At 40.5% G+C, this 12541-nt stretch overlaps 2 protein-coding genes across 3 annotated transcripts; both read left to right on the top strand.

The window, feature by feature from the left end:
- Positions 1-114: 114 nt before the first annotated feature.
- LOC311359193 (toll-like receptor 9) lies at positions 115-5246 on the top strand (the record flags this gene model as incomplete). The annotated part of the gene is given in 6 exon segments (XM_084479175.1): positions 115-220; positions 699-726; positions 902-940; positions 942-960; positions 1577-4522; positions 4642-5246. Coding segments are annotated over 6 exon segments (3345 nt in total). The 3' UTR covers positions 4849-5246.
- A 1411-nt stretch (positions 5247-6657) lies between these two features.
- On the top strand, positions 6658-10804 carry LOC311359194 (toll-like receptor 9; the record flags this gene model as incomplete). 2 transcript variants are annotated; one of them, XM_084479176.1, is made up of 5 exons in its annotated part: positions 6658-6697; positions 6815-6875; positions 7064-7147; positions 7523-10474; positions 10598-10804. In XM_084479176.1, exons 1-5 carry the CDS (start codon positions 6684-6686, stop codon positions 10802-10804), a joined length of 3318 nt encoding a protein of 1105 aa, XP_084335302.1. In that variant the 5' UTR covers positions 6658-6683. The 2 variants fall into 2 exon arrangements, with proteins under 2 accessions (XP_084335302.1, XP_084335303.1); XM_084479177.1 differs by lacking the exons at positions 6658-6697; positions 7064-7147 and having other exon boundaries at positions 6860-6875.
- Between the last annotated feature and the right edge of the window lie 1737 nt (positions 10805-12541).

Below are 12541 nucleotides of genomic sequence, written 5' to 3'. Positions count from 1 at the left end.
TGCATCCCTAGTTGTGACTGCATTTGTATTTTCTGTGCATGGACTTAAAGGGTAGATCGTAGTCAGGTTAGTTCAGGTTACTAACACTGGTCGAATTGACAATCAAGAGCTGTGATGATGTCATCAATATCGTACACTCCCATTTCCTTTTTGATCTCACAGGTTAGGTGTAATTTCTCTGTGAGCAACATTGTGGATTTTATGACCAAAAGCTCTTCAGGTAAGAGATGCAATTTTTTTTTGCCTAGCATTCATCATATTTTAGAATTATTTAACTTAACTTTCTTTAATTTGATGATCTGCAGTCATTCTAACTCATACTAACAAACCAAAATGCTTAAACATTTTCTCATGGCTGCATGGGGTGGAGAAAGATGCAGCAGTTTGTTAAAAATGTTACAAACTCATGGCCAAAAGATGGGTTGGTTAAGTGTGTATGTTGTCTGTTCTGGACCTACAAAGGCGGCAAGACTGGCATCTACAACTATGACAGTGATTAGCCTAGTGATACATGCACATTCAGAAATACAGTCCACACTAACTAACTTCAAAGTTTTGGAAGAAATCCTTTTAAATTATTTCATCATTTTATTCAGAACTGTTTATTCTTCAATACAGTTATTGCATGTGGATTATTATTCATTTTTTTTATTGTGTGGATATTACTTCTGCAAATGACCTTTCATTGTTCTCCCTAGATCTATCTCCAGCTAGTGTTAATTTGGGGTAGGTTAACAACTCTTTGTATTCTGCATTAACTCATAATCTGTGATTGTGTCGTAGATGTCCAAATTAGTTTTATTTTTAGTACAAAAACCACTAGTACCATTAGTACAACCACTGAGTTACTGATGCTCAAACAAAAAGTACTAACCTAATCTTGGCTGTTTCACTTCTGCAGAGCGTTCATGCTCCTCAAACACCTGCGTCCCTGCTTGAATCAGGCCAATGCAAATGATGGTAAGTCAATTCAGATATTTTACAATTTCCACTGTTGATCTTATCATAGTAACACATTGTATTATGCCAAGCTCACTTGTCATAATGCTGCCGCCATAGTAGGCACACATTAGCCTTGGCATCAGTACGCAAATAATCGAACTAGATTTTTTTGTCCTATAGAAATCTTGTGACGTGAGGCTTATTCTCTCTGGTTATTCCCTGTCCTACCTCGACAATCGACTAGTGTGTGCTTTTCTGCGCAGAAATTGACTTAAGACTCATTAGACAGTGAGCTGCTCTCGTCAGGCAGAATTTTGGCAAGGTTTAAAAGTCTATGTGAGCTTTGCATATTAGAATGATGTAATGCCAAAGCATTTAATTGTTTCCAGAAATATTATCTTTTAGGAATATGTATGTTGAAGATTTTAGGATAAGAGCACATAGTGTGGAAATAACATTCTCTGTGCTGGTGTTACGTGCCCGGCTTTACACACTAAGAAAGTAAGCCGGACATAACCGATTACACTGCTCTGTTAACTTACCTATACAATACAAAACTGCCAGTCAACAATTTATCTTTGGAGTAACTGATGGAAAAGTCCAATAATAACTTGTATCCCATTTTCTCTTTCAGGATATCTTTCAAAAAGTTGTTCTTCTATTACTGAGCCAACTTCCTTTATTGAGAGCAAGTATTCCCCCGTTTTTCCCATGTGACAATAATGAAATTGCTACAAAGGTGTACTGTGCACACAGGCCACTCAATGACATCCCTTTCTTTACTTCAATGAATGTAACGTTTCTCGACCTAAGTCACACCAAGATACGGGAAGTCGGACAACATAAATTCTCTGGTATCCAAAACCTTATCACTCTGAAAATTAGGTGGAATTGTGATCCAAAAAACCTAAGAACTAATAAAACCGTCTACTGTAGAGTCAAAATACACAAGGATGCCTTAAGGAGTCTCCACAACCTCACTTATCTATATCTGGAAGGAAACAGCCTTACCACGTTACCCTGGTTACCTGAAAGCATAAAGGTCCTGGATCTCCAGAGTAACTGCATTTTCAACATCATCATCCCTTTTGGAACTCCACATCTAGAGCAGCTCTTCCTCACAATGAACTGTTATTATGAAAACCCTTGTTACCAGCCATTTTACATCCATGAGGATGTTTACAAGGAGCTATCACATCTAAAAAATCTAACCCTGGGATACAACAATTTGACATCAGTACCACTAGGATTACCAGCTTCACTTATGTCACTGGACTTGAAAGAGAATACAATAACTGAGATTCCAGAAGGGGCATTTGCCATGCTTCCCAACTTGGAACATTTAAATCTGGGATGGAATTGTCAGCGTTGTGACCATGCAGCCCACCCTTGTTTTCCTTGCCCTAACAATGCCTCCCTAAAGCTACACCCAAACTCCTTTTATGCGATCAACAGCTCTGTTGTTTATCTGAGCTTGAAGGGAAACTCTTTGAACAATATTCCAGAGGGTATTTTTCTCCCTTTGACAAATTTGAAGAGGTTGGATCTCTCCGACAACTACCTGGCCTACACCATCCGTAATGGTACCTTCTTTACAGAGCTAAAGCAGTTAACATGGATCAGCCTCATCTATAACTTTCAACCACTAACGAAATTTCATGATCTGATCCTTTCACCACACCTGGGCAATGTATCAAATCTAGAAACTCTACTTCTCAGCGGATACTTTTTCGGCACAATTTCAGAACAAAGCATTGTGGTTCTGTCCCGACTTAAACAACTTAAGATGCTGGAGATGCGCATGAATTTCATCAGCTATTTCAACATGAGTACTCTGGGAATATTGCCTTCCCTCACCAGATTAGACCTGTCCCAGAACATTCTAAGTTATCTCCCTTACAATGTGTCACATGGATACTCTTTGGAAAAAGGCTCTCAAGATTCAAATGCTTTCGAAGATTATTCAGATTTACCCATGCTACCAGTATCAGCAGACATGTATCAAAGTGAGACTGAAAGTGACACCTGTAGAACTAACAGTACAATATTTGAAATGTGGCATTTCAACAAGAAATTCTGCCGAAATAAATTCACAATTGATCTTTCTCAAAATAATGTTATTTTCCTTCATGAAGATGTTTTCGATGGTATGGAAAATATTGTGTGTTTAAACCTGTCTTACAATTATGCAAGCCAGGCTTTAAGAGGTAGACTTTTCAGTCGTTTGAAAAGCTTAGTTTACTTAGATATGTCATACAATAGAATTGACCTATATTATAGAGATGCATTCAGTGAGTTGAACAAGACTCTGAAGGTACTGGACCTCAGTCACAATGAGTATCACTTTCGTATGAGGGGAATGGGTCATCGTATTGAGTTTATTCACAGTCTCTCTAATATGGAAGTCTTAAATCTTGCAAATAATGACATTAGTGGGCGAATAGATCCGAGACTGAGCAGCAACTCTGTGAAGTATATGTACTTCTCTGGGAATCGCCTAGATATAATGTGGGAAGGGGATGGCCAGACCTACGTACATTTCTTCCAGGATCTCAGGAAATTAATCTACTTGGACATCTCACAGAACCGGCTACATTCAGTCGAAAAACAGATCCTCTGTAATCTACCAGGGAGCCTACAGGCCCTCACCATCAGCAATAATTACCTTCATTATTTTCCATGGCCGAGCCTTACTTGTCTTGGAAATCTTAGTCATCTCCATCTCAGTGGAAATCACCTTTCATATTTGCCTGGAAGTGTAACAGAGTTTCCACCAGAACTTTCCCTCTTGGACCTCAGTAACAACTGGATAAGCCATCTTCCTGATCAGTTCTTTAGTCAAGCCAAAGCTTTGCAGTGTCTCTATCTCAATACCAACCGTCTCAAAGTGTTGAACCTTCAGTCACTCCCACCCCTGCTGAAAAATGGCACTTCTCATCAGTTGCTTACTCTACATAATAACCACTTCAGCTGTGACTGTTACAATTCTGGATTGGGGGAATTTCTGCGGACCAGCACCACACGTATTCTTTACTTGACTACTGCTGTCCGATGTGAATTCCCAGAGTCCCTGCAGGGAAAGAGTGTGCTGACAGTGGACCATAGTAACTGTCAGATCTATGGTGGCTTGGCCTTCCTCTTATGTACGATCATCACATGTGCATTTATTGCTCTGCCGCTGTTAAGACATCTGTATGGCTGGGATGTGTGGTACTGCCTACAGATCCTATGGGCAGGATGTAAGGGCTACCTGCATCCTCCTGCCAGTTGCTCGCCAAAACACTATGATGCTTTTGTGGTGTTTGACACAAACAACCAGGCCGTGAGAGACTGGGTTTACAATGAGTTGGTTGTCCGTTTGGAGAGCTCAGGCTACAGAAGATTCTCTCTCTGTTTAGAGGAGAGGGACTGGATCCCTGGGCTTTCCTGCATTGAAAATCTCCACAATGCTGTCCATAGCAGCGAAAAGACAGTGTTTGTGCTGTCCAACGGCACAAGAAATGGCATTGGTGAAGCAACGGTCAACGGTGTGATACGGCAGACCTTTTTCATGGTTCAGCAGAGGCTTCTGGATGAGAAGGTATACAATTAAATAAATGTTTATAAATGCTTCTATTTTTGTTTACATTCATTAGCATTCCTATCATCATTATATTGTTGGCATGTTGTTATGAATCTCTTTGATTTCATCTCAACAAGGTGGACGTAGCCGTTCTCATACTGCTGGACAAGATGTATCCCAAGCTGAAGTACCTCCAACTAAGGACGAGGTTGTGCAGGAAGTCCGTGATATCCTGGCCTAGAAACCCACAGGCCCAACCCCTATTCTGGAACGAAATGAGGGCAGCACTGTCATCAGACAATCTTCAATTATATGACAACAACATTAGTGAAAGTTTTATATAGTTTCCCTAATCCTTTTTCTAAATTGCATATTGTAAACTATAAACAACTTACTTTGTCATTTAAAGGGCTAATGTCATGCCACCAGGTGTGGGTGTGATTAGCTGGTACAAGCTGTTTGAAAATCATTCCTACCCTGTGCCATAGTGACATCACAAGTGGGCGTGTCCACTTAGATCTAGCTGGATAGAACAGTCTACCAGCCTACCCAGTGGACTGTAGCAAACGTTACTCATCTATGCTTCATATATCTGGGTGGACACGCCCGCTTGTGATGTCACCCAGCTATATGAAGGATAGATGAGCAACGTTTGTTACAGTCCACTGGGTGGCATGACATGGCCCTTTAATCTGTGAATCTGTTAATCTGTGAAACCTTTGAGATGTTTAGCTTCAGTTTGTGTCCCTGTTCAATTTGAAGGGTGTATCACAACAATGTAATGTGAACGTTTTTAATGTAGAACACATCATTTTGGACAATATACTGGCTGCGCTACCAGTAAGATGTTTCATTGAAACGTATTTATTGAAATTCAATGTGAATAATATTAAATGGTGGAACATTTCACGTACATTAGTGTGCTGATATATAGAGAAGGGATTATAGCTTACTGCTGTAGTCAATTGGGAGTAATACATGAATCAAGCATATACGTATATATAGCAGATGTCCTGTCCATTGGTCTGAAGGGATTGCCATCCCAGAGCTAGCATAAAACGGCCTATACCCTCCTAGTCGGGGGGGGGGGGGGGGGGGGGGTAACGCGATTGTCGACGGGGAGGAGCGAACGCGATGGCGGCCACGGCCACCAGGGGTGGCTCCGCCACTGGCACTTTTCATACACAAGGCAGAGAACCGTCTGTCTGTCTGTCTGTCTGTCTGTCTCTCTCTGTCTCTGTGTGTGTGTGTGTGTGTGTGTGTGTGTGTGTGTGTGTGTGTGTGTGTGTGTGTGTGTGTGTGTGTGTGTGTATGTATATGGGGGGGGCAAACGGCCCACGAGAAGCCGCGGCCCTTCTGGCATCTGCCCAAATGCCAGACCGTCCAGTCCGTCACTGCATATAGCTACATCCACGCTTGTAGCAGATGCTCGGGCTGTTTTCCTCTCAACCAAGATCATGTTTTTTGAGCAATAAAATCCACACCCACTAATACATTGTACCACTTTGAGAAATTACATGTCCGACAGAGCTGTTACGATCTGTTGTAACTGGGAGCACTTTAAAGTTTAAACTAAGTTATAGCCTGTTAGCCTTCTATCTAATAACAGTAAGCAAGTGGCTTCATGGCTGATATCATAAATTTGTTAGAATGGTCTATTTAATAATACTGCAAGCACATGCTAACACAGGCTTCACAAAGCCAGTCGGTACATGACAAAACTCAGACAATACTGGATTTTAACAGGTTTAAGTGTATAACTATTCAAATATACCTTCATAAACAGATAAAAGTCAGAATGAGCATCGCTATACTTCTCTGCACACCTGCAGAGACACACACACACACACACAGTGTGTGTGTGACTTGGAAAACCATGTCCAAGCTAGGTACTGATGATCCTTTGTGTGTGTGACTTCATTATAATACATGCAGGTGTATGGTGGAAAGAGGATACAACTATAGTGAAGACTGTCTCCCCGACCGTGCAAGTTTCCCATTGAAGGGACGACGTGTAGGATGTTTACATGCATGTAAGAACAGAAATTATTTAATTATTTATTTTAGTATGACAGAACACACCTGGTGATTGTCAGGAACAGAAACTATTTGTGGGGACATTACCAACCTATTCTGTTTTACTTCTTCAGAGTTTCCCATTGAAGGGACGACGTGTAGGATGTTTACATGCATGTAAGAACAGAAATTATTAAATTTATTATTTTAGTGTGACAGAACACACCTGGTGATTGTCAGGAACAGAAACTATTCTTGGGGGCATTACCAACCTATTCTGTTTTACTTCTTCAGAGCTTTTATGCCCATCATATGGCTGCGTCTCCGACCAATGATCAGTCAAGTAGAAATCATGGTAGGTAATTTCTAATATTTATAAAATGTTTTCACTGTTGATCTATTTCTTAGTAACACATTTTATTATGCCAAGCTCACAATATAAGACTATTGACCAGATTCAAACATGAAAGACTAGGGAAACTCCAGGCCTAGTATAATCAGAAAAATCTAAAACAAATCCTTGTTTTATTTTTATTAATATAGAAATCTTGTGATTTGAGACCCTGTGGTAAATACCCATCCCCTGTGTGCTGCACCGCAAAACAATTGAATGGACATAATTTCAAGGTGAGCTGCTCTGTGATGTGATTTTATTAAAATGTAAGTCTTTTAATGTGAGTTTGGCAAATTAGGATGATGTTATAAAAGAAGAATGGTATTGTTTTCTAGGAATATTATTATTACATATTATGTTCCCGGAATGTAATCAAATCTTTAAGATTGCAGGACGTGATTTTAACTATATTTTGAAACCCGTTTATCATGCAATTGCCATGCTTTACACACTTTTAAGGAACGTGGCATATTAAATGGACATACCAGATTGCTCTACTCTTTTAACTTACGTATATGATAAACAAACTCCCAGTCAAGAATATATATTTGGAGTACCTGATTGAAAAGTCAAATAATAACAAATTTCCCATTTTCCCTCTTTTTTAGGACATATTTCTAAAAGTTGTTCTTCTGTTACTGAGCCAACTTCCCTTATTGGGAGGAAGAACCCCACAGTTTTTTCCATGTGACAATAATGAAAACGGTACTGAGGTATACTGCACCCACCGGCCACTCAATGACATCCCAATTTTTACTTCACTAAATGTAACGTTGCTTGACCTAAGTCACACGAAGATACGGGAAGTGAAACAGCATGTTTTCTCTGGCATCCCAAATCTTCTCACTCTGAAAATGAGGTGGAATTGTGCTCCAAAAACTTTGAGAACTAGGATTGCCCTCTCCTGTCATGTCAATATACAGTATGATGCCTTCAGGAGTCTGCACAACCTCACTTATCTATATCTGGAAGGAAACAGCCTTACCACGTTACCCTGGTTACCTGAAAGCATTAAGGTCCTGGATCTCGAGAGTAACTGCATTTTCAACATCATCATCCCTTTTGGAACTCCACATCTAGAGCAGCTCCTCCTCACAATGAACTGTTATTATGAAAACCCTTGTTACCAGCCATTTTACATCCATGAGGATGTTTACAAAGAGCTATCACATTTAAATAATCTAACCTTGGGAAACAACAATATAACATCAATACCACTCGGATTGCCAGCTTCTCTTACAAGTTTGGACTTGAAGCTGAATACAATAACGGAGATTCCAGAAGGGGCATTTGCCATGCTCCCAAACCTAGAGTATTTAAATCTGGAATGGAATTGTCAGCGTTGTGACCATGCAGCCCACCCTTGTTTTCCTTGCCCTAACAATGCCTCCCTACAGCTACACCCAAACTCTTTTTATGCAATCAACAGCTCCCTTGTTTATCTGAGCTTGAAGGGAAACTCTTTGAACAATATTCCAGAAGGTCTTTTTCTCCCTTTGACAAACTTGAAAAGGTTGGATCTCTCCAGTAACTACCTGGCCTACACCATCCGTAATGGTACCTTCTTTACAGAGCTAAAGCAGTTAACATGGATCAGCCTCATCTATAACTTTCAACCACTGAAGACATTTCATGACCTGATCCTTTCACCACACCTGGGCAATGTCTCCAATCTAAAAACCCTACTTCTCAGCGGGAACTTTTTCAGCACAGTTTCTGAAAAAAGCCTTGTGGTTCTGTCCCAACTTCAGAAACTGAAGACACTGGAGATGCGCAAGAATTTTCTCTTCTATTACAATATGAGTACTCTGGGAATGTTGCCCTCCCTCACCAGATTAGACCTCTCCCAGAACATACTGAGTTATCTCCCTTGCAATGTGTCATCTGCGTACTCTTTAGAACAAGGTTGTCAGGATCCAAAGGTTTTCAAATATTTATCTGATTCACCCATGCTACCATTATCAGCACATGGGTCTTATACTGAGAGTGAAAGTGACACATGTATAACACCTAACAATATCGTATTGGAAATGTGGCATTTCAACCAGAAATTCTGCCGAAATAACTTGACAATTAATCTTTCTCAAAATAATGTTATTTTCCTTCATGAAGATGTTTTCGATGGTATGGAAAATGTTGTGTGTTTAAACCTGTCTTACAATTACGCCAGTCAGGCATTAAAAGGAAAACTTTTCAGTCGCTTGAAAAGCTTAGTTTACTTAGATATGTCATACAATAGAATTGACCTATATTATAGAGAGGCATTCAGTGAGTTGAACAAGACTCTGAAGGTACTGGACCTCAGTCACAATGAGTATCACTTTCGCATGACGGGAATGGGTCATCGTTTAAAGTTAATTCAATGTCTCACTAATCTGGAAGTCTTAAATCTGGCAAATAATGGCATTGGGATACAAATAGACCCAAGACTGAGCAGCGACTCTGTGAAGTATATGTACTTTTCAGGGAATCACCTAGGTCCAATGTGGAATACAGAGGGCCAGACCTACATTCATTTCTTCCAGGACCTTAGTAAATTAATCTACTTGGACATCTCACAGAACCGGCTACATTCAGTCGAACAACATATTCTCTGTAATCTACCAGTGAGCCTACAGGCCCTCACCATCAGCAATAATTACCTTCATTATTTTCCATGGCCGAGCCTCACATGTCTTGGAAATCTTAGTCATCTCAATCTCAGTGGAAATCACCTTTCATTTTTGCCTGACAGTGTTACAGAGTTTCCACCAGATTTGTACCTCTTGGATCTCAGTAGCAACAAGATTACCCATCTTCCTGATCAATTCTTAAGTCAAGCCAAAGCTTTGCAGTGTCTCTATCTCAATACCAACCGTCTCGTAGTGTTGAACCTTCAGTCACTCCCACCTCTAATGACAAATGGTACTTCTTTACAATTGCTTACCCTGCATGACAACCCTTTCAGCTGTGACTGTTACAACTCTGGATTGGAGGTATTTCTGCGGACCAGCAACACACGTATTCCTCACCTGACCACTGCTGTCCAATGTGAATTCCCAGAGTCCCTGCAGGGTCAAAGTGTGCTGACCGTTGACCAGCATTCCTGTCAGGAGATCTATGGTGGCTTGGCCTTCCTCTTAAGTACACTCTTCACATGTGCATTTATTGCTCTGCCACTGCTAAGACATCTGTATGGCTGGGATGTGTGGTACTGCCTACAGATCCTATGGGCAGGATGTAAGGGCTACCTGCATCCTTCTGCCAGTTGCTCGCCAAAACACTATGATGCTTTCGTGGTATTTGACACAAACAACCAGGCCGTGAGAGACTGGGTTTACAATGAGTTGGTTGTCCGTTTGGAGAGCTCAGGCTACAGAAGATTCTCTCTCTGTTTAGAAGAGAGGGACTGGATCCCTGGGCTTTCCTGTATTGAAAACCTCCACCATGCTGTCCATAGCAGCGAAAAGACAGTGTTTGTGCTGTCCAACGGCACAAGAAATGGCGTTGGTGAAGCAACGGTCAACGGTGTGATACGGCAGACCTTTTTCATGGTTCAGCAGAGGCTTCTGGATGAGAAGGTATACACTGAAATAAATATTTACAAAATGCTTAAAGTTATTTGTTTACATTCATTAGCATTCCTATCATCATTATATTGTGGCAAGTTGTTATAAATCTCTCTTTAATTTAATCTCAACAAGGTGGACGTAGCCGTTCTCATACTGCTGGACAAGATGTATCCCAAGCTGAAGTACCTCCAACTAAGGACGAGGTTGTGCAGGAAGTCAGTGATGTCCTGGCCTAGAAACCCACAGGCCCAACCCCTATTCTGGAACCAAATGAGGACAGCACTGTCATCAGACAATATTCAATTATATGACAACAACATTAGTGAAAGTTTCATATAAATTCCAGTTGTTATACAAAGTAACAAAGTTACAACTACTGTCTCTCTGAAAATGTGTGTAAATAGGCCAAATTACTTTTCATTGAAAACCACTGCTGTTCATTAATTGATGTGAACCTTGTGAGATGTTAAAGATACCATAAGTCAAAGTTCTATATAATTAACATAATCTTTTTTTTTTGTCTCTAGTTTAACAAACTAACATCTACTGTTTCTCAAAAATGTGATGAAATGTGTGTATATAGAGGCTGAATAACATTTCAATGTGGAACACATCCTTTCAATAATTTGTGTTAAATTTGAGATTATTGTTCCTGTTCCTGTTCATGTGTATCCTTGTTCATGTAGCGTTTTAATGTAAAAACACATAACTACTGTTGGACAATGTACTGGCTATGCTGCCATTTAGATAAATCAAACCTTCATGAAACTAATGTGTATGCAATGAAACTTTTCAACTTTTTGTTAAACAATCATTAAATTCAAATCTGTATCTGCTGCTCTTGTGAGTTTATACGTGCATAGAATAGAGTTGGAGGAAAAAGTGTTCATATTTAATTGTAAAACCAACTCAGGCGGTCCTCATTCTGTGATTGCCGCTGTGTGGCTTACATTTACATTTAGGACATTTTGCAGATGCTTTTATCCAAAGCGACTTACAATGTACTTACTTAGTCAGTACATTACAGTGCATTCATAGAAACAAGTGCCAAGCACTTACAATTGCTATGTTAACCAATTCCCCGTATACAACAAAGATAGCTAGGATAAGACGCTACACAATGCTAAGTACTATTTTTATGTGCCAGGGCGTACAACAACATACAATAAGTGCGTACATTAAGTGCCATGACTTACAACATACAATGAGTTTGTAAGAGGTTTTCTTTTAGGAGAGTAAGGGAAGAGAAGGGGCAGTGGGGGGTAAGGTAGGAGGCAATGCAGAATCCAGGTGAACTCATGAGTGAACAAATGAGTCTTGAGTCTCTCGCGGAAGCTGGTGAGCGACTCTGTGGTCCTGACATTGGCAGGGAGCTCGTTCCACCATTGTGGTGCCAAAACAGAGACTTTGTTGTTCAACTTTTGGCTGCTCTTAGCGATGAAGGTACCAGGCGTCAAGTTGAGATATCTGAGCGGAGCAGTTGAGCTGGGGTGTGTGGTCTGACCAACGCTTGGAGGGAGGCAGGTGCAGTTCAATTGACGCCTTGTAGGCTAGTACCATTGTCTCGAATCTGATGCAAGCAACTACAGTGGAGGTCACGGAAAAGGGAGGTCACATGCAGTGGCGGATTTAGCAAATTGGGGGCCCAAAGCGAAGGTATGTATGGGGCCCACCTCATCCGATCTTTAAAAGAGAACAGAGAAAAAAGATTGAATGGTGAATAGGCAGGTAAAGCTAATCTGCGAGGAAGTAAAGGTTGGAGATTAGAAACCTGAAACCTGACCTTCCCCTTTAAACCCTGCATACACTTCTTTACTCCAAAATGAAGATAGAAAGCAGAGAGCACACAAAGTGTAGCACTACAAAGTGTACACTACACAATCTTGGTCACTTGACCAAACCATCGTGTTTCACTTCTGCAGAGCTGTCATGCCCAACAGTTTTGTCTCCGCTTAGACATCAGTTCGGTAGAGATAATGGTAGGTCATTTATGATATTTCCTAATATGTTTCCACTATTGATCTCTCAAATTGTATTATGCCAAGTTAACGCTACAGGAATTTTGACTTGCTTCTG

Source organism: Micromesistius poutassou, assembly GCF_964030765.1.
Source record: "Micromesistius poutassou genome assembly, chromosome: 15".
NCBI lineage: Eukaryota > Metazoa > Chordata > Actinopteri > Gadiformes > Gadidae > Micromesistius > Micromesistius poutassou.
The sequence above is the reverse complement of the archived record's forward strand: the minus strand, read 5'-3'. Positions and strand labels throughout refer to the sequence as shown.